Source organism: Leptopilina heterotoma, unplaced genomic scaffold, assembly GCF_015476425.1.
Source record: "Leptopilina heterotoma isolate Lh14 unplaced genomic scaffold, ASM1547642v1 Lhet_190, whole genome shotgun sequence".
Classification (NCBI taxonomy): Eukaryota; Metazoa; Arthropoda; class Insecta; order Hymenoptera; family Figitidae; genus Leptopilina; species Leptopilina heterotoma.
In genome coordinates this window covers 303,748-331,234 of record NW_025110909.1, presented here as the reverse complement: position 1 = coordinate 331,234, position 27,487 = coordinate 303,748, and the positions used below count along the sequence as shown (strand labels likewise).

Below are 27,487 nucleotides of genomic sequence, written 5' to 3'. Positions count from 1 at the left end.
TTAAGTCGATGAAACTGCGTTTCTAGAGTTTTGCCAACCGTTGGGCCAACCGTGGCCCAGAGTTCGGCCGACCAAAAAACTATAAGTCAATTATACTGCTTTTCTTGAGTTTTGCCAACCGTCGGGCCAACCGTGGCCCAGAGTTCGGCCAACCGAAACTGAAAGTCTTTTGAACGACGTTTTGATGAGTTGTGCCAACCTTTGTCGCCAAAGTTGGCCCGACGGTTGGTTAAACTCTGCATTTAATGGTTGGCTTGCAAAGTCGGGCCAACTGTGGGCACTAGTACTTGCCAAAGTTGGGCAAACTCTGGCAACCAAAACTTCGCTTGCCAAAGTTAGGCCAACCTTGGGCCAACCTTCAAACTCTGGCGGCCAACCTAAATTCGCACCTGGGAAGTTTAGTTGAAAATTATAAAAAATAATTTGAATTCAGGGAGGGTTATAATTATAATTTTTATAAATTATTAAAATTCATAAATTTTATTCGTTTTCCGTAAACTTTCATATTCTGCTGTAAAAATATTTTATAATAGAAAATAACTTTAATGTCGGTAAATTGTCAGGGAAATTGATAAAGTGAAACTTGTGACCACCCTGGGTAAGGTACTAACCAGCTTTTGGTTATATGATTGGAAATACGTCAAAGGATTGACAGTATACGAAAACATCAGTTCTAAGACTTATTTTTAATAATTTTGCGAGGGGTATAACACTCAAAAATATAATTAAAAGAATAAATTAGAGTTTTTAAAGATAAAGGGTAAATTTAATAAATTCCGCTTTTTCTTAATATTTCTTAAGAAACATTGATTATTATTCTATAATTTTTCTAAATATTATATATAATAATCTTATATTTTCGATAACATATTCTCTTCTTTTCAAACATATTCATATAATATTTCTCGGCATATTTCTTTATATTCAAACATATTCTTCGATATTCTCCTTAATATTCGCGTAGGGGAGAGTAGGCTACATTGAACCAGCGTCAACAGTGAACCATTTCAATTTTCTGAGAAATGACTGAGTGAAATTTTTTCATATTTAATATATAAGTTAGTTTTACTGAAACAAACTATGTCCAAAAATTTCGGGCACGTAGGTTTATTATTTACAAAGAAAAACTAAAAAAACTGTTTTTCACGTACAAAACAAAAAATTTGGTGGAATTATAATGACGTTTTTTTATTGAAATAGGAAGTTTTAAAAATTAGTAAACTTGCGATTTATTTCGCTTAGGGTGTCAACTTCAATATTCCGATGTGATAAAGAACTTTAAATCTTACACAAATTTATTATAAACAATTTTTGTTGTGAATGTCATGTGAATACAGTGAGTGCGGCATCATTGAACCACCCGAAAAAGCAAAGAATTTTCAATTTTAAGAGTTGTAAAATTGTCTGCTCTACTAATTAGTAAGAAAAATACTGGAAGACATGCTTTCATCACAATTGTGAACGAGATAAACTCAAACTGTCACTTTACCTACCTAACCTGACATTAAAATACATTAATCTCCTATATTAACAAGTAATAACAATTAAATAACAATTTTCTATTTTTTTGAGTGGAAAATAAGATTTTTTACAATGTGTAAGTGGAAATATTATTTTTGAAGTAAATTGTAGTGTTTTATTAGAGGTGGTTCAATGTAGACACACATCCTTCAAAATAAGAAAAGTGTGACTTGTTAGAAAAAAATTAAATTTAATTATTTAATCATAATAATTTGTGTTTGTAACGTGTGTATTAACTAAAGGAGTACTTCAGCTTAATTTTGATACAAAAACCTGATCGAAATTAGTAAAATTTTATTAGTTCTTGGACTTTATAAAATACCCGGTTCAATGTAGCCTACCCTCCCCTATATTTAAACATATTCTTACATTTGTCTAACTATTCTGAGTATTCCATATTCCCAAATATTCCCAAATATTCTCAGTATTCTTAAGTATTCCTTGTTGGGAATATATTTTTCGTACGCCCTGAATGAGAGTTGTTCACCCCTCGCCAAATTCGCACCTGGGTAAGTTTTTGAACGTAATTTATATTTATAGTTTATTTCAATTTAAAAATTAGAAATAGCGAACAGTTGAAAAAGTATAGAAATGGTTTCGAAACTTTTTTAACGCCCGGGATGTAGTAATAAATGTAAATAATTCTTATAAAAACATAATAATAATAATAATACAAATTACTAAATTGTTTAAAATAATAATTATTATAATTTTAATAGCTATAAATAATAATAATTATTCAGGTGGCAAAAATCATTCTTAAATTATTAACTAATTAAAAAGTTTTATATGAAATAAAAAATTAATAATTAATTAATAAATAAAAATTTATAATTATAATCTAGTAATAATTTAAACTATCACTCGGCAAAATTTCAATAATAAAGTTTAATTTTAATTACATGAAAAAATTTTTTTTTGTGAATTTTTAATATATTAATTTAAATAATTTGTAGGCCAGTTTTTCCACAATTGTTTGTTTATTAACTTTTGTTGTTAAAACAAAGTTTCGGTAGTAGCCACTACCCTTATCAAGTTTAAATTAAAAGCACTGAAAAAAATTTTTTTTTTTGAGAGTAACAATTGATTTTATAATTTTTTTATACTTGTATAAAATCCGGAAAAAGTGTATACTTACATAAAGCATTGTCAAGAAAATAATTAAGTTTTTGTAAAATAAAGTATTTTAAATATTATATCATTGTGGTTCAATTAATAAAAATTTTTTTTTTCTTTTTGTTGTTACACCCCAGTCCGACTCCTATGTATTTTGAAGGAAAAATATGTCAGCTTAGTGGTTTGCGTTTTCATGTGCCAAAAAGTAACACGTGATGGCGCTGTTCTCAACACTCGCTCAAAATTCACTAAAGCAATAGAAAAATATCATAGAAACGAATAAATTATTTGTTTTTATAATGAAATCTTGTTGTTAGTGATGTAAAAAATACACGATAAGAAATAATATTGTATTTTTAACTCATAAAAGATGATAGAACAATTGAATAATTAGTATGAAAATACATAAATGTGTTGTACAATAAACTGATGACTTTCGTTTAAATCGTTTAAATTATCAGATAAACTGATTTATAATAAAAGTTAAAGGAAAGTCATAGATAAATAGTATATTTAAAATAAAGAAAACAAATTTAGATAATATAAATAGCATTAACCCTCCGTCACACACATGAGAAAATATTCCGACCTTACACACGTTCAGAGGGAATCGCTCACCACATTGTAAAATAAGCAACATTACAACATAAACAAAGGAATCAACAAAAATTTAGTTTTAACACAAACTTACAAATATGCAGTAAATTATTCTAAATTATAAAATTAATCAAATTAATTTTCGGTCTCAAAAATAAAAATTAATTACACGAATGCACATCTTCAAAGAAATTCCACTCGACATGTAAAAATAATGTAACATTAACAAATAAGCAAAAAAATCATTAAACAATTTATTTTAATTATATTTATAATATAATTTTGTCATCAACCAACAGTGGAACAAAAAATGTTTTTAAAACTTGATTTTTTTATTTAACATAACCTCACTTTTTCGAGTTTCTTCTGGCTTTGAAGCTTCATAATTAAATATTAATTATGTTTAAACTAAATGTTTTTTTAGAAATGTGTTGAGGAGTAAATTGTCGAAAGGTATAGAAACTGATTTTATTTTGCAATGAGGAAAACAAAAGTTATTTAAAAAATACTGAAACCGTAGAGGGAATCCCTCCCTAGGTGTGTGACGGAGGGTTAACTTTAATCCATTTTTTTATTTATTATTTGAGATGAAATTTTACTCAAGACAAAAACAAACATGAACGTATACAATGAATAAAAAATATAATATTAAATAAAAATTTAAAAGTTTTAAACTTTTTTTAAAATTTTTAAACTAAGGCAAGCTTTGCCGGCTACTTATTAAAAACATTTTCACTTTTTAAACAATATGCTCTTTTTACAACATTAAAATAGTTTTTAATGTTAATACTTTTTTTACTTTCACATTTTTTTATAAAATTTAGTTGAGATTTCTAACCGATTTCAACACAACAAATACAATAATGAATGAGGTAACGAATATTGCTGACGAGTAGTGAGTACTGCGCCATCTCGAGGAACTTTTTTGCACATTAAAGTGCAAACCACTAAGCTGACTACTTTCTGGGAAAGACGGACAGGGGTGGTTGTTATATAATTAAAATTTAAAAGGATGATTTTTTATCCCTATATTGTATATAGTGATAATATAGAAATTTCAGATATCAATTCTATAGAGATTTAGGGATTTTAATACTACAGAGATTGTATGGATGGTGGTAATGTAGGTAACTGGGTTATATTATTATTATAATATTTAAAAAACCCTGGTAGATGTTACCTAACTTTTCAATATCTGTTTTAAAATTTATGGAATGTTTTTCTTTTACTATATATATCATTTCTGGAAACTTTCTTTTATGATAGTTTGATTCTGCGTATTCAAAATTGTCACTTTATTGAAATCGAATTTATGTTTGTTTTCGGAAGTATGCGTAGCTAAGGCTGTATTCAACTATCTCATTACCACACATCAAAGACCTTGAAAATATCTTCTATAACATTTTAAAAAATTCAATATAAGAATAGTTCAATTGATCGAAAATACAATTCAAAAAAATATTTTATTTTCAACTAAAGATAAAGTTGAAAAAAACAACAAATTAACACCATATATAAAATACCATGTTTTAATTGTGATAGTGTGTACATTGGAGAATCATTAAGGGGTTACACCACTTTGAAATTTTCAAAAAATTGAAAAAATTTTTTTTGATTAAAATACTCCTTATGGTTACCAAAATGATATGTCATTAGTTATATACCGATATCTGAAGTAAAAAGACAATTTTTGAACTGTTCAAGCAGGGTCGCGCGCCAACGTTTACATTGTAATGAAAACTTTAAACGCGTTTTTCTCAAAACTGTATTTTTAAAATCGGTGGACACTCTGGATGCCACAAATTTCAATCGATCCTCTTAGTTCTTTTTTTATTTTGTTTGTGATATAATTATCTAGCAAAATACGTACGGATTTTTTAAAATATTAATATTTAAATTTTCTAGACAACTTTAAATAATGAAATTTAGGCAAAAATATGGACTTTTTCCTTCAAATCGATGCCAAATTTGCGAAAAATAAATTTTTTTTGAAACGGGTACGTATTTCGCTAGATTTTGAGCAACAGAAACTAAAGCATTTTTACTTTTTGGTCTAGCTTAATTCTGCACCGAGTTATAGTGTCCACCGTATGGCGATACATTTTTAAAGCACTTTAACATATCATCTGTCAAACCGACAATTTAAAAAAAGAAATTTTTATATATATTTTTGTAGTTCAAGAGTAGTACAATACCCTACTGTAATTTAATTTTCCTAAAAAAATTTCTATTCTTCAATAAAAATTGTTGAAAAAGCTTATGTTTTGAACGGGTCAAAGTGGTGTAACCCCTTAAGATTTCTGCAAACTAGAATGACAGAACATGCTCGAGATGTTAAAAATAAAAAAACGAATACAGCCTTAGCTACGCATGCGTCCAAAAACAAACATAATTTCGACTTCAATAAAGTGACAATTTTGAATACAGAATCAAACTATCATAAAAGAAAGTTTCTAGAAATGATATATATAGTAAAAGAAAAACATTTCATAAATTTTAAAACAGATATTGAAAAGTTAGGTAACATCTACCAGGGTTTTTTTAAATAATGTATATAATTGCCACCATCCATAAAATCTCTGTAGTATTAAAATCCCTAAATCTCTATACAATTGATATCTGAAATTTCTATATTATCACTATATACAATATAGGGATAAAAAATCATCCTTTTAAATTTTAATTTTATAACAACAAAAAGGAAAAAAAAAGTTTTTATCAATTGAACCAAAATGATATAATAGTTAAAATACTTTATTTTACAAAAACTTAATTATTTTCTTGACAATGCTTTATGTAAGTATACACTTTTTCCGGATTTTATATAAGTATATAAAATTATAAAATCAAATGTTACTCTCAAAAAAAAAATTTTTTTCAGTGTTTTTAATTTAAACTTGATAAGGGTAGTGGCTACTACCGAAACGTTGTTTTAACAACAAAAGTTAATAAACAAACAATTGTGGAAAAACTGGCCTACAAATTATTTAAATTAAAGTTTAATTTTGTTATTTTCTTTTAATTTAGTTTGATAAATTAATAAAAATAACAGTTAGATAATAGTAGAACTATTTTTATTTAAAGGATAGAACTATATTTATTATGTACAAATGTAGAATATAGATTAAATAATAATTATATAAATAAAAATTTATTTATTGTAAAAATTTACTTTTTTTATAATAAATTAACCTTCTAAAATAAGAAAAAACAATTTTACAATATTAACAAAAAATTAAAAATAATTTTTGAATTTAAATAAATATAAAATTTTGTTCTTTAAAAGTGTTGGAAGGGGAAAATGCTTATCTATTTATGATGTCTAACATATATGTATAGGTATATAATATTGAGGAAAATTGTAAACGAAAATTCTGAGAAAAGAGTTTTTTGGTAAAATTACTTTTTCAAATTTTCCTTTTTTTAATTATTTTAATTTAAAAATTAATTACTTAATTTAAATTAAATTATTATTTTCAGTTATATTATTCAATTATTTTAAAATACACTATTTCATAATTAAATTATTTTAAATTACCTTATTTAATATTTAATTACTTTAAATTTATATATTGTTTATTTACTCTCCCTGCATCCGCAGGGTTCGAGACTCCCAAAAACATACATAAATTATTAACTTATTCTATTTTTACAAAAATTCTTACAACTAAAATACAACTCATACAACTTAACCTATCGCAACTTAACATATCCTCAGCTTAACCTACTCGCATCTCTCTCTCTACCTCTCAATTCGCCAGTGCCGGGCTTCCGTTTCCAGTTCCTTTTATTCCCACTGTTTTAACACTTACACTGACCCCCACCCACGCCAACACTTTTTCCACCTCTCTCTATTGCCCTCCAACACCCCTACATTCATGCCTCTGATCAATACATTCTTTTTCCTGCTCCACTACATCCACTCGTCTTAATAAATCTCCCATTTTCCACTTCAACCTGTCATAATCACTTCCATCAACTTTCTCTATCCCTTCATTTGCTTCCCTTACAAATTTTTCTAATCCATTCATTCTTCTCCACATGCTCTCCTTTTCCTTTTTCCACTTACTATCTCATTCATTCCACATTTCCTGCAATTTCTCCAACCTCTCTTCAATTTCCACTATCTCTTTGCCCCTTGATTCCCCATCCTCATATATATCCATCAAATTTCCCTTCACTCTTTTAGCTCCTTCATCCATCGCATCCTTCAACATCCATACTAATTCTAACAAATCCATGCTATCCTCACACGTCATCTTTTTTTCATTCTTTCTTATTCCTTGCGCCTATTTTTCCCTCTCACTTACACTACTTGAGTCAGACTCAGCCATTCCAGAAACCTACCTTATCACTCAAAATTTTCTACTGTCTCTCTCTCTCTCTCTCCTCTCTCACTTCATGCAACCTAACCTCACAATACACACTTCTCTTTTTTACCTTTTTTATCACTCACACAGTCACTGCTCTATGCAAACATACTTTTCCTTTACACTACCGTAAAATCCACTACACACTCAACACACTACACTACCCACCCTTCTTTTAATCCCCAAAATTTGTTTAAAAACTCTTAACTCTTTCCAAACGCGTGTATACCGAAACGGTACCGGAAACGGAAGCCTAATTACTTTAAATTACATTATTAAACATTTACTTGTTTTAAATTATATAATTTAATATTTAATTATTTTTATTATTTTTTAAATAATAGTGAAAAAACAAATAAATTTAGAGATGGAGTCTTGTGTTGTCTTTCGTACCGTTCAGACGTGTTTACTCGTGCTCCTCAATTGTGTATATAATAGATTGAGTGAATAATTGTCGGAATGACTACGAACGACGAACTGAAAGTTCTTCTTTTAAAAGTAGAGGAACAAGTTACAAATTCAAAAAAAACACTGGATATAGTGGTGAGTGACACAACGGAGTTAAAAAAGACTACTGAAAAAATTGTACAAGATGTTGAAAAGTGTAAATTGAGTTCTGAGAGTTTGGAGAGAAAGACTGGATCTCTACAATTAAGACTGTCGAAAGCTGAGAAATTAATTGATATTCTTTTGAACAAAGAAAGAATAAAAAATCTTGTATTCTACGGGATAGAGGAAATGCCTAATGAGGATCCAATTATTAAAATATGTTGGATATTTTTTCTACATCTAATTTAAGGATTAGTAAAGAAGATATTGAGAGTTGCAGACGCCTTGGGAACAGTGGCAGAACCAGACCTCTACTTGTGACTTTTAAACATTCTTCTTCCAAAAAACTAATCTTTGAAAATGCAAGTAAGTTCAAAGAATTGAAAATAAGCTTTTCTAATGATCTATCAAGAGAACAAAGAGATAAACAACGGGAAGATCGTAAAAAATTGTTTGAAATCAAGACCAGCTTTGAGCAGATTGGCAAAGAAGGTAAAGTCAAAGGGAATAGTATATTGTGTGGCAAGGGCGGAAAGTTGTCAATTCCTGACCGAGTTCGAAAGCCGCACGAGCGAAGCGAGGGCGGCAATCGTACGAGGTCAGAATTGACATTTCCGCCCGAGTTGCACACGATATTTTTTGTCCAAATGCGCGATAAACAAGACACATCCGTAAATTCAAAAATGAATATGCACTAATTATTAAATGTGTATGAAACATTTTTATTAAGCCTAAAGGCGCTTGCACACTTCCAAAATTTTGGGCGAGCAGCGAATTTTCATGGCCTTGAAACTCACATTACTAAATATGATTGGCTCTACAAAAAGCTGCGTGAAAATGTACTTTTGTCAGAGCCAATCATATTTAGTAATGTGCATTTCAAGGCCGTGAAAATTCGCTGCTCGCCTAAAAATTTGGAAGTGTGCAAGCGCCTTAAGGCGAGTCCGAATATTTTTGATAAATTTTGCTTAAAAATTGACTCCGTTTTGATTTGAAGTAATAGAAAGTGATAATATAATAATTAGTAGTATTTATTTAATACTGCTAAAGCAGCGGGCGGAAAAGTCGTTTTTCCGCCCGCTGTTGGTAGTCGGGCGGCAAAAGCTTACTTTCCGCCCGCTATGCATGCACGGAAAGTCGAGTTTATCGCGCATGTAGGACAAAAATATATTATTATTGAAAATAAGAAGTTCGATGCCTCGACAGCTCAAGCACTATTGTATTCACTTCAAAACAATAATACACTGGATTACGATGAAACAATGCTTCATTCAGAGAGTGACGAATCAATTACGTCCTTCAACACAGTAGTTTCACGTAAAAGAAGTCGTAAACCTGGCAGTAAAAATGACACAACTAAAAAATCAAAATTTCAAAAGAAAAGCGATCAAGAAAAAGGAAATCAACAGCTGGATCATTTCCTAAAAAGTCAAGGACTTGGACCCTCGAATGCTGAGACAACCTTAATAAAATTATACGGGGAAAAGGACATCTCCACACGATTAGTATTCTGGAATTCAAGAGGAATAAATAGTTTCTATGACATTTGTGACAAGATGAAGGCTGAGGATATTATATTCATATCCGAAACTTGGTTGACCACGTTGGACAAGCCAAACTTTTTACCACGAAAACCAGTCATGGAAATTGTTTACAGCCCAGCAGTCAAGACGGAAAAATTCGGGAGACCAAAAGGAGGATTAGTAATACTAGCAGATTCAAGGTTGTACAAAATAAATACTCTTTTAGCAACAAATTATTATATCATAATTAAAGTTAATGTACAAAGTAGAAGTTTTATTGTAGGATTTGTTTACTTGAATCCAAGTGCAGATATAGTTAAAGATTTAATTGCTTTGAACGAAGTAATTAATTTAATAAAATGTCAATATCCAAATCTTCCTTTTTTTCTCGGCGGTGATTTTAACTCTAGAGTTTCAGATTTAAACCAAATTAATGATGAAATTGAATTGAATAATATAAATGTTTCAAATGAGCGTAAAAATTTAGATATGGAAGTTAATAATAGGAGAAAAAAAACTTGTCGAATGTTTGGAAATAAACGGCTTTTTTCTGTTAAATGGGAGAACTTCGGGAGATTATCCGGCAAACTATACATATCTAAGTAATAATAAAAAATCAGTAATAGACTTGATTTGGGTCAATTTTCAAGGTATAAATTTAATTGAAAAACTAGAAGTTTGGACTGTCCCCTCACGTTCGGATCATTTCCCGGTAGTTCTATCATTAAAACTGTTTTTAAATAATAACGAAATAAGTACAAGATACAAATGGAATGAAAATTTAACCAAAGAATATATGGAGATAATTTCTTCCTCTCTAAACAATAAAGATTTTGATGAGACAATTGATATTTTGGCAACAAATTTAATTAAAACTATAAAAAATGGTGCAGACAAATTAGGAATGAGAAGAAATTTAAATAGACAGTTTAATCAATCTAATGTATGGTTTGATAAAGAGTGTTTGGGGAGGAAGAGATTATTAAACCAGAAACTAAAAGACTGTAAAATAAATAATTTTTTAACCGAAAAAGTAATAGAATATAGTGAAGAAAAAAAGAATTATCAAAATTTAATTAAAAAGAAAAAAGACAATTATAAACAAAATGAACTAAATTTGCTCTCTACTGCGAATAGCCCCAAAAATTTCTGGAAAATTATTAATAAATATAATGTCAAAAAATTTAATTCGGAAAATATAGATTTAATAACATGGAATAATTATCTTCGGAATATGTTTCCCCCGCGTGAGCACTCTGATTATATATTACAAATGCTAGATTTCGGAAATCCGATTCTTGATTCCCCTATATCTGAAAATGAGATTACAGTTAGTCTGAATAAAAGTAAAAATAACAAATCACCCGGACCCGATGGGATCTCTTACGAATTTTTGAAGAACCTACCGGAGATCGGTATTCGGTATATGAGTAATTTATTTAATAAAATAATAAGCACAAGTGAAATCCCCCGATCTTGGACTGATTTATATTTTAAAATGATTTATAAAAAAGGAAATAAAGAAGACCCAACTAATTTTAGAACAATCGCACTTTTAAATAATATATTGAAAATATTTACTCAAATTATTAATGAAAGATTGAATAACTGGATTAAAATATCAAATTTGCTTCCTGAATCACAGGCGGGGTTTAGAAAAAACAAAAGTTGTAGTGATCACATCTTTACTTTAAATGCAATAATTCAGACTCGTTTGAGTCACAGTAAAGGTAAACTTCTTGCCCTCTTTGTGGACTTCAAAAACGCTTTTCCTTCAGTGTCTCACAAATTGCTATGGCATAAATTGTATTCTATGGGACTGGGTTCTCGAATTATCAGACTATTAACGAACCTTTACTCTAGATCTAAAGTCTCGATTAAGGGAGAGAGAGGAACCACGAGTCCGGTTGATGTCACTAGAGGAGTTATGCAAGGCGAAACGATGAGCCCAAATCTTTTTAATTTGTTTATATCCGATATTGAAGAATATTTTATCTCTAGAGGAATTAGAGGAGTATCGGTGAACCATGCGGTGGAAATATTGATTCTGAAGTACGCGGATGATTTCGTGTTTCTCGCGGATTCTAAAGTAATGATGCAAAAAATACTAAATTGTTTATTGGAGTATTCCAAAGAGAACGAATTGGAAGTTAGTGTAGAGAAAACTAAATTGATAATTTTTCAGAAAGGGGGATATGGCTTTAAGAAAAAATGTACTCACTTAAATTACGGTAAAGACAAAATTAAAATTGTAAAACAATATACGTATCTGGGAACTCTATTTAAAGAGACGGCAGTATTTGCGCAGACAACCAATCAATTTGTATCAAAAGCGAATTTGGCAATAGGTTCAATTATGGAAACAATTTATAGACTAAAACCTGACTCCTGGAATACGATAAACAAATTATTTGAAAGCTCAGTTAGTAATACACTTTTATATGCAGTACAAACTTGGGGTTTAAGATATATTGAGGAGTTGGAAAAAGTACATGTAAATTACTATAAACAAATACTGCAGATTCCTCAGTGTACTCCAGGATACGCAGTTCGAGTAGAAACGGGTAGTCCGCATATCGAATTAAAAATATTTAAATTGGTTGTAAATTGGATTATAAATATTCTTGATATGTCAGAAGACCGATACCCCCGGATATGCTTTGAAAGACTTAGGGAGTTATCCACAAGAAAATTCTCTGTTGAAAAATTTAATTGGGCTCTTCAAGTTAAAAAATTATTTGTCAAGATTGATGCAGAAGAGATTTGGAATAACCTGTCATTAGAAATTTTAAGAAATAAAAAGAATGAATTAATTTCTTCTTATGAAAAAATGTTATATTTAAATGATGTTGTAAGAGTCAAAAAATCTGAAGCCTTGCGAATTTACCCAAATCTCAATCTATATGTAGGTGCACAAAAATGTTTCAAACATAAGATACCCCTGAGTTTTTTAAAAGTGTTTGTACAGGTCCGTTTAATAAATAATTTCCAAAAAAGAATAATTGTTAATAAAAAATGTCTGAAATTTTCGGAAAATAAATTTTGTTACTGCGAGGATAGGAAGCCATTGAGCGATGATTATCATTTAATAATTGAATGTAGATGTTTTAAAAATATTAAAATATATATTATTATTATAGATTTAAATACAAATCACAGGAAAATGACACAGAGATAATTAAAAATGAGTGGATGAATTTGTTGAATAGTGTGGATATGTTCTCTATTAAAAAAGTTGTAAATTTTATAAACGAACTCGCTCTGAATGTGGAAATGTTCTAAAAGGGAAGACTCCTTTGTATAGATTTTGTAAATCTGAAGACAAATAAACTATATATATAATAAATTTAGAAAAATTTAGAAGATTTACATCGCATTCTTAGCTTGCACTTTAAAGATTTAACTTTGGAGGGGTGGAGTGTAAACTCTGAAGTGGGAATAGTGAGAGTGAGGGAGAAGATTCTTTAGTAACGTATAAAAGTAATTGAATAATGAAACTTCTTTCATGATATTAATAATAATACTATTAATATTATAAAAATTAATAATAATTATAGTAATACTATTGACAATATTAATAATAAACAAAATAATAATATAAAAATAAAAAACAGGAAATATATTTTTGTTTCAGGAACATGATGGTTCTAAGGGTGCACGGAGATGATTTAATGTTTGGAGGAACAGGCGGAGTCATCACGCACGCACCACGAATCCCTCAGATGAAAATGATGAAGGTCCACATCCCTTTCACCTTCAAACTTCACGAGAGCTTTAAAAGCAGTTATACTGGTGAGTAACAACAAATATTTTTTTAGCAATAAGTTTTCCTTCCCTCCCTCCCCTTAAGCTACAAAAAATTCTTTGAGAAATTAAACATTAACAAAAAATTCCATATTTGACAAAAGCGAATTTTGAAAAATTTTATTAACTCCTTAAACTCAACCGGCCCATCTCGGGACTTTTAGGAAAATTTTATCTATATTATCACCCAGGTGCGATTTTTTGGTCGGCCTATAGTTGGGCCAACTTTTACAAAGTCGGTCCAACTTCTCGTGCCAGAGGTTGGGCCAACCATACAGATGATAACGGTTCACCGTCTAATGGCGACGATGGTTGGCCCGACAACTCATAAGGAAGTTGGCCCAACTTAAAATGCATATGTTGTGCCAACCATACATTTCAATGGTTGGTCCAAAGACTGACGCCAAAGTTGGCACAACTTTAGATGCGTAAGTTGGGCCAACCACAATTTTCAAAGTTTGGCCAACTTCAACTGCCAAAGGTAAAAAATTATTAAAAAACTAAATTATTTATACAATTATCACGTTATTATTAGCGGGAACATCAGATATGACCTTTACCTATTATTATTAAACACAATCTAATACATACATTTTCAAACATATCTAACGCTCACTGAGATCGAACCCCATACCTAACGCACCAAAGACTTATACACTGACCACTACGCTACGCTTACATGGGAATATATAACGTTAAATGTATATTAAAGCTGCAACAGTCGGGCTAACCGTGGCTTAGAGTTCGGCCGACCAAGAAAGTCTTAGTCATTTAAACTGTGTTTCACAGAGTTTTTCCAACCGTTTGGCCAACCATGGCCCAGAGTTCGGCCGACCAAGAATGTTTAAGTCATTTAAACTGCGTTTCACAGACATTTGCTAACCGTCGGGTCAACCGTGGGCACTAGTACTTGCCAAAGTTGGGAAAACTCTTGCAACTAAAACTTCGCTTGCCAAAGTTAGGCCAACCTTGGGCCAACCCAATTTCGCACTTGGGTAGATATAAATAAATAAAGAAAAAATTAATCACGTCCAAATTAAAAAAATAATTAATTTAGGCAATATTAAAATTTTTGATTTTATTTTGCAAGGTTGGTATTGATTCTTATAAATTCCCAAGTTCTAACCTAAAAAATTTTTTTTCAATTCTCCATAAATACAATAAATCGGATTTAAGAAACAAAGTTTTTTGCAGTGCAATCTGCTTGTTTGTTGAAAACAATTATTTTAATTAATATTTCTATGATAAAGTGATTGTTATTTAACTATAATTGTAATTTTATCTTGAACTCAAAATGAGTCAGACCCAACTCATTTTAAAACTTTTCGCCTAAAACTCAAAATGAGTTGATCGGGATCATTTTTGTTGCAACTCATAATGAGTCACTCTTTCGTCTCATTTTGAGTTCAGTTTTTTTCTGTAATATAAAAGCCCATCGACCTTTCGATGCTTAACAAGAAAGATGGAGACAGAGAGAGAAATTATTTATATTTTATTTCAAATATCAAACGATTATACATCTAGTTTAAAATTAGACGTGGTAGAAAAAAATCCCATTTGGTATTGTGATTTAATAATATTCAAAATAAAAGAATATATATATAAATGTATCTTTTGACCTGGCATGCGGTCAAGGTGAGGACGTTTCATAATTCGACTTCTATCGCACCTGAATACCAATTCATCGACTTCTCGAAACAAGTCGATAACCTACATTTGAAACTACTTTATTGCGGGCCTTCTCCCTCCCTCCCGCCCTCGCCATTCACACACAAAGGACTTTGAGTCCATTTTTGGCCTTGAATTATTTTTACACATTCGGAGATCATTTTTTTCCTTCCTTTTTTAATCTTTTACACGTGAGAAATATTCGGCTATTTAGTAATTTACTTAGTTTTTTTATCACTATGATGGAAAAATTATATTTGTTGATATTGTTCTTATTATAATTTTTTATACGACTCAGGCGTATTATGGTTACTCTATGCTACTTGTACCGGTGCATGCTAAGTTCTCCCATATAACCCAGCTGGTCAATAAAATAACCATTATTGCCCTAGGGAGATAAAGGGTACTCGGACTTACCTCCCTTGTTGCATAATGTACTATTATAATACCCTTTTTATTATTATAATTATTTTATTTTTTTTATAATAGTAGATAAGTAGGGCCCGGTTCTAGATATAGATTTCTGCACCGAAATTTACCGACACTTTTTAGCCCAGGCTTAAACCATAGGGTGGTGGGCAAGTATTAAGTAGTAAAATTCATAAAATAGTAAAAAAGAAAAAAATTGAAATAGAAAATTATGTAGTAAAAGAAAAAGTGAAATTGTAAAATAGTAAAACAGTAAAATTAAAAAATAATAAAATAGAAAAATAGTAAGAGTAAAATATTGAAAAAATAAAATAGGAAAATAGCAAAAAGAGAAATAGTAATAAAAGGGTATAATAGAGAAATTAAAAAAAAAATTAACTTTGTTACGAATATAAAAACTTACTTTTTTTCATTTCGCACCTTTTTTCTTCATTGAAATTCATCTAAAAATTTGAAAATTAAATATTTGAATAGAAAACCTGATTTTTTTCACTAGTATCGATTAATTTAATCACAATAGAATGACCTTCGATTACGTTTAGAATTTAAAGCAGAAAAAAGGAAGAAAAAAATTATTCTCAATATTGAATATTAAAAAGGCCAACTTATCAAGATTTAACGCTAATTTCTAAGCAATCACATCCAAAAAAAATTTTCTAATTCTTTTTTCATTATTAGCATTTTTTAAAAAATTCTTATTACCATAAAAATTTCTTTTTCAAAATAATAAATTTAAAAAATTTATTTTTTTCGATAGTAGTTTATTTTCACTTTTGTGTAGGTATATATTTTTTAAATTTATTTAAATTTTTTACATTTGTTGATTAAATATTTTTATTTGCTCATTAATATTTTATTCTTTTGTTTATAATTTTATTAACATTTATTTAATAAATTATAAAATTTGTCGTGTGGAAATTTTTGGGAAATGCTGTAAACTTGTTTGAGAGCAACTTTGGGTCTAACTTCGCGGGACAAAGAGACTCCAAGGTTTAGGCGGTTCGAGGACCATATGATAACCATATGGTCTATGTTAGACAAGGGCAACGAGGCATAGGAATTTGGCGACTCCCAAGGAAAGCGCGGTTTTTCAAGGGATGACTTGGGCAGTTGCCGTTTTGGGTCCAAGTGTGAAGATGCACTTTTATTTGGTCTAGAACGCGGCATTAGAAAATATGAGATTTTATAATTTGGCGATCCGTGTATCCTGATTCGAGCTTCGAGGAATAAATTCTTTGTTTATTTAAAAGCTGTGTTGTTTTATTGATTTATATATTAAATCGGTATTATTATTATTTATTTATTGTGTTAAAAACATTTTACTACAAATTATATAATCATTTAATATTTTTTGATAAAAATCGTTCGACACAAAAAAACTATTTAGTGAAATTTCTATAAGGAATGACCCATATTATGTTTAATAATGGGTCATTCCAGGTTAAATTTTCACTAAAACGTTTTTTGTTTCGGACAATTTTTATTAAAAAATATTAAGTGTATTAATAATAATTATTAATAAATAATTAATAAAATATTAAATTTAACGTAAGTCAAATTAACTGAAAGTAAATTGCAATTAAAAAAAGCGATAGGTTTTAATGAAATCTGTCTACTTACTATTTATATTATTTATTTACTGATTTACTTATTATATTTATTTGTTTCAAATAATTTTTATTTCAGTCAATTAAATAGTATTTATTTTATTCACATATCTCGGACTGAATTTAGAAATAAAAAATAGTATCAAAAGCTTCAAAAAAAATTTTCGTAATAGTTGCAAATAGTCGTACACGGAGAGACCCACATTTGTAAAAATTACTAAAAATGGTTGCAATGACCGGAAAAAAGGGGACTTTTAGCATAATGTACTACAGAATTAGATAAATTTACAAAAGAAATAGATAAATTTGCTACATTAAAATAGCAAGTTTTAATATTTTGTGTAAGAGTTGTAAATGTAGCGAAAATTGATTATAGTTTTCTCTAATTTAATTAGACAAAATCTGACAAATGAAAACATTTTCCACTAAAACCTACTATCCACTGTAGTAATTTTTGGTGAGCAAGTGTGGCTAGTGAGTGCAGTCATATGGCGCCTGCATTTCTATTGGTTGCTAACTTCGTCAATCTCCGTAAATGAGCCGATGCCATCCGATCATTGACAGTGACTATGTTTCGCGTATGTAAAATAAATTTGGATATTATCTACAATAATTAAATATAAAGTGAAACGTAGGTCGTTCGTTATCTCAGAAATTGACCATTAGAAATTAATAAATTTTGCATTTATTCCTGTCCCAAGAACTATGTCTTGGAATAAGTTGTTAAAAGTAAACTGCTTTCTCGTAAGTGCTGTAAATTTTCATCATTCAATATATAAGGAAATAAAGATGTATACTTTTAGTGAAATTCGTTGTCGTGCGTGCAGTTGTGTATTAGTGTATTAATTAACCGCGTCTATACATATAAGTGAAATAAACATGTGTGTGTCTTCAAATATTTATCCAACAAATATATAAGTGTGTGTGTGTGTGTCTGTGTATGTAAAAATCCTTCTAGTTTATCTCCATTAGTCAAGAATTGACGGGAAACCGGCGATAAAAATCCGTATTTTTTCTTTCACTCTTTCTTTCTGCATTTGCAAACGACTATAGTAATTTTACGTACACAATATTTCTGAGTTTACTACAGTTGTTTGGAACTATTGGACGAAATAGTGAATTTGTGTAGAAAATAGTAAAAAATACAAAAAGTCCCCTTATTTCCGGTGGTTGCAATGTGAAAATAGTAAATTCTAGTGAGATTTTATACAAAAATTAGTAACCTCGGTCTCTCCGTGTAGGTACATTATTAATTTCTTAACTAAAAAACTTTATATTTAAAATCTCGTTTTAAGAAATAGTATAGAATTAGTGGCATTTTTAACGAATTAAGTATCATTAATAATTTATTTATAAAAATAGTACCTAAATAATTGGGAAAAAAGTGAAAATACCTTTTTTCCATTTCATTTCAAATTGTAGATCAACGAACTGTGATTAAAGATTTTTCATTGTGTTTTGAATGCAAAATGATCTTTTTTTCACAACATATGAAGATTAATTTGCATTTTCAACACGTGCCTGGTGTGGAAAATTAAAATTTTCCTGTTATGTATATTGTATATTAGAATTTTTTTTGTTCTCTGTTTTTTTATTTGTTTTGTTTTTTTGTGTAGATGTAAAAGTTAAATCGTCTCTTATTATATAATGTATTTAATAGTCTGATGTCAAGAATATGAGATAATCATCAGATGGTTATCGAATAATATAATCCTGAATGGACTTACGTATACATAAATCTAGTACATAAATATATGTATATTTTTTTCTTCCACATTTAGAAAATTGCAAATTTAGTGCTAAAAGTTATTTGATTAATAGTAATTTCTGTCGTATTTAAAATAGAATTAGAGAGAATTTTTTTTCAATCGCAGTTATATTTTTAAATGTCATTCTATTTATAGATGTTGAATTTTGATTAATCATCATTTTTAGTGATAATTTATGGAGTTTAGGAAAAAACGAATTGATAATTAGATAAGGAGTGAATTTTTTATTTAAATTTAAAACTTCTCTTAATATTATTAGGAATAATTTAATAATTAGAATTAAAAATAAAATTTGTTTTCTAAAAGAAAAATTTTAGAAATAAAATAAACTTTTTTCAATTAGAAGAACGTTAAAAAAATATTTTCAAGATAATTAAAGTATTATAATTATTATTAATAAAATAATAAAAATAATTATATAATAGGGGAGAGTTGTCAGAGTTGGACAGGGTTAAGGGTTGAGCCACCGCGTTTATTTCATTTTATCACACTAGCGCCATCTATATTTGTACGTAAATTCTTGCTACTAAGTGTCAGCCATCTTTTCATATGAGTCGCAGTTAAGAATACGAACGTAGGTATATTTGAGTATTGTGTGACTCTGTGATAAATGTGTAAAGTATTTTGGTGTTTGTGTCACGCGTTTGTGTTCTGTGCGATATGACGCACAGTGTCAGTGTTGAGCCATGAGCGGTTGTTAGAGTTGAGCCACCCGAAATTTTGCAATTACAAAGCGTACTTGCCACAGAAATTCATTTGTTCAATTAAAGAAGTGTTAAAAACTTCATTTCCATTGGAAAGAGAGGAAAAAATTTTTTTTAATAACCTTTTATCAATTTTGGATTTTGTTCATGAGGAATAAATTATCTAAAGTTATATGAAAATGCATAATATGGGATTTTATTTGAATTTCATGGTTCCTTTTCTCATTCCCAAATGTCATTCTATCATTTGAAGGTCATTTTTATCATTTTCCTAAATATTTCATTGATTTTCTACAGTGGCCCAACTCTGGCAACCATGTTCAACTCTGACAACATTTTTTTTAATTGCTTATAACTCTGAATCTTTTGGTCAAATTTTTTTACAATATTCAGCAAAAACAATGCATTTGAGTTGATCTTTCCAACAATATGCGCGAAATTCGTTTTACAGGGAAAGTTATGATGAAAAGTCAAAACTATGCCTAACTCTAACAACACTCCTCTAATAATTTAATACAATTTTAATAGATTAATTTTTTTTAATTAATTTAATTATTCATATTGCAAATATTGCAAAATAAACATAAATAATAAAAATTTTTGCAATAAATTGTAAAAGTGACAAAAAAAATTGATAAAGTTTAATTTAATAATTACACGGAAAGAAAAGAACATGAATCCTTCCTTGAAAATGCTTGTGTTATAGGTTAGTTCATAAGTGTTGATAAACGTCGAAAAGTGATACAATAATTGTTCTTTGTTTGTGTGATTAATTAATTAAATTTGTGAATGAATGAGTGAATTTCAGAAAAACTGTGTGAACAAGTGGAAATTATTTATTTTATTTTACAGAAATACATATACAATTTTTTTGAAAGTCAACGAAATTCTCAAGCAAGGTGCTAGAAATTTTCATTGACTGCTTTTGAAACTCTCATGCAAAAGTACTAGAATGTTTCTAGTATTTTGTGTCGTATCCAAAAGTTAAGCACTGAGTCAATGAAAATTTTACGTACTTTTTTTTCCGTGTACTTGAGAGAATAAAATCTAAAAAATGGAAGATATTTTTTTTCATCGCTTTTTCGTCAGGAAAAAGAATAATTTTTATGTCACATGTCATTTTGTTTTTTATTGACTCAAGTGATTGATTAGATTGTCTGCCACTTTGGTTTCTTTTTTCTCTGATAATTCAAAACTAAAATATTCGTCAAATTTTGGGTGAAAAAAATTATCGTTCAATATTCTCTCTCTAAAGTTTTTCTTTTATCGTTTTATTTAAAAATTTTTTATTTTCTCTTAAAGAAATTGTCTTAAATAAATTGCATGCTTGTAATAAATAATAATTTGATATTTCAAAAATATTTTGTCCCTTTTTTAAATAATCAGAAAATAAAAATCTTTTTGATTTTTTAAAAAAATTTTTCCTAAATTCGAATAGTTTTTTAAGCATTATTCAATTGATTTATTAATTATTAATTTTCATTTTAAAAATGTATTATTAACTTTGAAAGAAATGTGTTAAAAACAAGCTTTTTTTTATCTTTGATGAGACATTAATTACAAAACACAATCGTAGTTGAGTGTCAAGGTTAAGAAATGACATTCAAGTGCATGCGAGTCACTTTTTAATGAAACAGAATATGAAAAAAAATAGTTTCTAAATCGACAAAAATACTTTTAAAAGAAATTTTTTTTTTAACTTTACCAAAAAATATTTTTTTTATTGTAAGTGAAAATTAAATAATTTATAAAAATACCTACAAATTAAATTTTGAAAAAATAAACTCTACAGTAACAATATTTTATTTTTCTTTAGAATAAAAATTATAAATTTATTTTAAAAAAAGTAAAAGTTATATTTTTTTTTGAAATTAGTAAATTAGTTCAAAAAAGCAAATTTTATAATTTTTAAATAAGAATTGTAAGTATTGCTGCAATTTAATTTGCTAACCTAATCTAAATTTAATCTGACACCGAGATCGAGCTGGATTTTCCTCAAGAGGGGAAAGTAAGCACCTAGGTTATAGAACCCATTGTACCAGACTGCAGTTCGCTCGTTTATAGCAACTTCTTAGAGTCCTGTTTTTCTCCAGAAGTCCAGTATCTCTTCTATCGATAGGTTGCTCACCTGCTTAGGGTCAATAATTGCTTGACCCCAGCTAGATAGCCTGATCCTAGCTAACGCTGGGCATTCAGATAATATGTGAGTCGAAGTTTCGTTACTTTCCCCACACAGTCTGCACATAGGTGAAACTTGTCTGCCTATTTTATGCTGATGGTAGTTCAATAGTCCATGACCCGTAAGTAGACGAACTACGGTTCTAACTCTGATCTTATCGAGTTTTAGGAGATCGCTCGTTCGCCTCTTGTTGAGTGCTAACCCCAACAGAGTTTTCGCTTGCCTTCCCACCCCAACGTTCGCCCAATACTTCTCATGTTCCTTTTCACCCCATCTTTCTATGGCTCCCTTAACCAAGCATGGCATTATTGCCACTGCTGGTTCAGGACCTATAAATTTCGTCTCGGAACCGGTTTTCGCCAAGACGTCTACTCTTTCATTACCCTTGATTCCCGAGTGACCCGGTACCCAAATCAATGAAAGTCTATTTGCTGAACCCAACTCATCTAGTACGCTCCGGCATTCCCAGACGAGTTTTGATTCTATTGTGGGATTTTTCAAAGCCCCTAAGGCCGCTTGACTATCCACACAAATACTAATCCTCTTGCCCTTTGTTCCATTTCGAATGGATATTTTGGCGCAAGTTAAAATCGCATAGATCTCTGCCTGCCAGACCGTGGCATGTTGTCCTAATGACTCAGCCACTTTAATGCAACCAGTTTTCCGATAAATTCCGAAGCCTGCACCGCAGTCCATCTTGGAGCCGTCTGTATACCAGACTTCGTCCCCAAGTGGAAAACCTTTCTTCCAGTCCATTCTGGAAGGTGTAATGATCTTAAAGCGGGGTTTAAATTTCACCCTCTTGATCATTCTATCTTGCACCATACTTAATTCTGGTATTGATAGAATTGAGCGTGGAAGCTTGGTGTGTATACCACCAACCTTCCACCTTCCCTGCGCAGTTAACCTGCTCATAGTGAGAGCCGCCTTTTTCACCGCGGCAATATGCAGAGGTACCTCGGCAAGCATGAATCCCAACGCAGCTGTTGGCGTGGTCCTCATTGCCCCCGTAACACCCCTGAAAATCATTGCTTGCAGTTGGCCTAGTTTCTCTTTAACCGTTATCAGTTAAGTCCTAGACCACCAGACAACCACCGCGTGAAGAAACCTTGGTTTTAAGATCAACTGATAGAGCCAGTTGACCATATTAGGCCTTAGTCCCCATGATGACCCTATCGCCCTTCTACACGCCCAAAACGCGGTACAAAACCTGCTATACTGATATTCGAAATGTTCCCTCCAAACCAGCTTTTTATCCAGGATTACTCCCAGATACTTAGCCGATTCAGAAAAGGAAATCTCTTTTCCATAAAATATCGGTTTCTTCAAACTCGGTACCTTATATTTTCTTGTGAAAACTACTATATTCGTTTTCTCTGGGTTTACAAAAAGTCCAGTCAGATTGCACCAATCCTTCACGGAAAAAAATTTCATGACGCGAACGAGCAATATTGGGAATATAATTAAAATGAAGAACAACATAACCCACGTTTGGAATTAAGCTTAACTACATTAGCCGAAAGTTTAGCCAATTCAGTGATAGTGAGCTTTGGTTGAGTGCAATTCGTCAGCCATATTGGAACTATATGGAAACCTGCCGCTCCTACGGCTCCTACCCAGAAATTTTTTTGACAGCGTAAATATCAGTTTTGTGTTTTTTTAGTTTTAAAACAGTATTAATTTCAATAATTTACTTTCATATGGTTATAATTTGAAACATACAATTGAAAAAAATTAAAAATCATTTTAGGGTTAGGTTGTCTTTCAAGTAAAATTCAATATCGCGATTCTAGCGATAATGCCAATATCGCTCGCTCGTTTTTGACGAAATGTTTAGCTGTTATGGCGAAAAATTTCTCCATTTCGGTTGTACTTTTTTTTCCGTGTTGACAATCTTAAGCGCACGTTCCGTAAGTTCTAAGAGGGTCTCAATTGAGTGCCCTCTTATAATTATAAGGAAATCATCCGCATAACTTTGCGTATAATATCCCTGGCTATTGAGGTTTCTAATTAACTCATCTGCCACTAAGCACCACAATAAAGGAGAGAGAACTCCTCCCTGTGGGCACCCTTTTGAGACAAGGCCGGTTACCTTGGCCTCACCATACTCTGCCTCCAGGGCCCTTTCGCGAAGCATGCTGTCGATCCACTTAACTAGCGGCTCGGGCACGCCTCGCATCCTGGCTGCCCTGCAGATAGTTTTGCTAGAGGTGTTAGGGAAGGCACCTTCGATATCAAGAAAAGTACCAACCGCATAACCACCACTGCTAATTTGTCCCTCTATTCTACATACTGCCGAATGGAGGGCTGTTTCTACTGAGAAGCCTGCTCTATATGCATGCTGTCCCTGATGTAGGGGAAAATCTCTAAGACATTCCTGTCTAATAAACTTATCCACCAGTTTCTCTAACGTCTTTAATATAAAGGAAGTTAGGCTGATTGGCCTGAAGTCCTTCGCCGCAGTATAGCTTGACCGACCGGCCTTCGGAATAAACACAACCCTCGTCTTTTTCCAAGACTCCGGTGTATAACCAAGAGCTATACATGCTCTCATAATTTTACACAGGGGTACTCTAATACAATCCAATCCCTTTTGCAAAAGAACCGGATATATACCGTCCCCCCTGAAGCCTTAAATGGTTTGAAAGTGCTTATTGCCCAATCAATCCCTTCCGGAGTTACAACCCTGGCTGCTAGTTTCCAGTGTTCCCGATATCTTCGGTTCCTACCTGGTCCTATGCCCTGGCTGTTCTCCAAACCTTCTCTAAAGTCCGGGAAGTTTACTTCCATCAGGTGCTTTAGACACTCCCTTTTATCCTGGGCATACTGCCCATTAGGCAGCTTAATAGTAGTTAATTTTGCCATTGGGTCTCGAGCTAGTACTTTATGAAGTCTTGAAGCTTCTGGTACCCTCTCGATTCCCTCGCAAAAACTTCTCCAGCTGACACCCCTTGCCCTATCTACTTCTTTCTTATAAGAATCGCGAGCGGTATGATATTCATCCCATGCTCGCTGATGCCTACGTTTCTTGGCTTTATTAAAAAGCTTTCTTACAGTTTTCCTATGTTCCTCCAAACGGGGGGTCCACCATTTACCGCCCCCATTGAAGCCCATTTTCTTAACTACACAGTTCCTTTCAAAGGAACAGATAATAGAATCTCGCAGATATTCCGCTGCAAGCTCTAACTCCTCCATCGTTCCATAGGAAGTGGGGAAGCATGCCATGGAGGCCTTGAGGTCTTCACTATATGAAGCCCAGTCGGTACTCCTAGGATTACGTCCCCACTCCTGTTCCCGATCCTTCGATTCCAATCTAAACGTAATAAGCTTGTGTTATAGGTTAGTTCATAAGTGTTGATAAACGTCGAAAAGTGATACAATAATTGTTCTTTGTTTGTGTGATTAATTAATTAAATTTGTGAATGAATGAGTGAATTTCAGAAAAACTGTGTGAACAAGTGGAAATTATTTATTTTATTTTACAGAAATACATATACAATTTTTTTGAAAGTCAACGAAATTCTCAAGCAAGGTGCTAGAAATTTTCATTGACTGCTTTTGAAACTCTCATGCAAAAGTACTAGAATGTTTCTAGTATTTTGTGTCGTATCCAAAAGTCAAGCACTGAGTCAATGAAAATTTTACGTACTTTTTTTTCCGTGTACTTGAGAGAATAAAATCTAAAAAATGGAAGATATTTTTTTTCATCGCTTTTTCGTCAGGAAAAAGAATAATTTTTATGTCACATGTCATTTTGTTTTTTATTGACTCAAGTGATTGATTAGATTGTCTGCCACTTTGGTTTCTTTTTTCTCTGATAATTCAAAACTAAAATATTCGTCAAATTTTGGGTGAAAAAAATTATCGTTCAATATTCTCTCTCTAAAGTTTTTCTTTTATCGTTTTATTTAAAAATTTTTTATTTTCTCTTAAAGAAATTGTCTTAAATAAATTGCATGCTTGTAATAAATAATAATAATAATTTGATATTTCAAAAATATTTTGTCCCTTTTTTAAATAATCAGAAAATAAAAATCTTTTTGATTTTTTAAAAAAATTTTTCCTAAATTCGAATAGTTTTTTAAGCATTATTCAATTGATTTATTAATTATTAATTTTCATTTTAAAAATGTATTATTAACTTTGAAAGAAATGTGTTAAAAACAAGCTTTTTTTTATCTTTGATGAGACATTAATTACAAAACACAATCGTAGTTGAGTGTCAAGGTTAAGAAATGACATTCAAGTGCATGCGAGTCACTTTTTAATGAAACAGAATATGAAAAAAAATAGTTTCTAAATCGACAAAAATACTTTTAAAAGAAATTTTTTTTTTAACTTTACCAAAAAATATTTTTTTTATTGTAAGTGAAAATTAAATAATTTATAAAAATACCTACAAATTAAATTTTGAAAAAATAAACTCTACAGTAACAATATTTTATTTTTCTTTAGAATAAAAATTATAAATTTATTTTAAAAAAAGTAAAAGTTATATTTTTTTTTGAAATTAGTAAATTAGTTCAAAAAAGCAAATTTTATAATTTTTAAATAAGAATTGTAAGTATTGCTGCAATTTAATTTGCTACTAATTTGTTTTTTTCTGAGTTCATTTCTGAAAGAATATAAATAGCCACAAAAAAATAATGCCAAGGTAAAGTTTTTCAGAGGTCAAGGAAAATAAACTGTATTCCCTTTTGCAGAAACTTATTTTTTTCCAGTAAAAATCTAATTTAAAAAAAGAATTTAAAAAAATTTTTTTTAATAATTCAATTTTTAAAAAATAATTTTGTTCTTTGTTTCGTTTGCTATTAATTTATAATTGTGAACATGTGTACAGAAAAACTGAAAAAATTTAAATGTTTTTCAATATCAAACCTGTTAGTATAAGTAAATAATGGTTTGTAACCGTATTGAAAACGATGCGATATTATTGAAGTTTCAATTATAAAGTAAATGATGGTTTTTAAGCAGTGTCAAACAATTAATTATTTTAATGAGAGTGCTATTATGGAACGCTGTTATTTATTTAATTTATTTTATACAAATTATTTTTCTTTCTAATTGAAAATAATTGTCGACTTTTAAGTTATCATTATTGAGAAAGAAAAAATTGTTCCGACGGACGGTCACGTTAAAAAGTTGGTCCAATTTATTTAAAATCACTTTATTTAATAAAACAAATTAAAATTTAAGGTTATGTTTATGCTATTTTGGTTAGTTTTTTTAATTAAAAGTTTCGTTTTAATTACGCAAATTTAAAAAAATAATTTTATTTATTTTTATATTAATTTTTTTTTAATTTTGGATGTTATGAATACTTTGACATCCATAATTTGTAATAGTAATTAATTTTCTTTCTGTATTTTAACTCAAAAAATTATAAACATAACCTAAAATTTTTTGCTTCTTAGGTACTTTTCTAGGGAGCGCGTCACATAGTTATTTTAAAATAAATTAAAGTTTTATTTTAAGGGCATTTGAACCATTATGCGACGTCAAAGTTTTAGAACACATGCTTTGCATAAACTGTGATGTTATAACCCAGTGTGCAAAGTTACAGAATAATTCTATAACTATTCCAAAACAAAAAGAACAAGTTCTGTAACTGGTGAGGAACAGGCAGGTCAAAATGTCGTCCCCCTGAAGGC

At 30.2% G+C, this 27,487-nt stretch overlaps 1 protein-coding gene across 4 annotated transcripts in view; it reads left to right on the top strand.

Moving 5' to 3' along the window:
- Positions 1–27,487, top strand: part of LOC122500705 (cell growth regulator with RING finger domain protein 1-like) — a 219,211-nt gene that overhangs the window by 68,309 nt on the left and 123,415 nt on the right. For all 4 annotated transcript variants that reach the window (XM_043609765.1, XM_043609763.1, XM_043609764.1 and 1 more), the window contains one exon: positions 13,311–13,468. In XM_043609765.1, coding sequence (XP_043465700.1) covers positions 13,315–13,468 — 154 coding nt within the window. In that variant the 5' untranslated portion in view covers positions 13,311–13,314. The remainder of the gene's footprint in view (positions 1–13,310; positions 13,469–27,487) is intronic.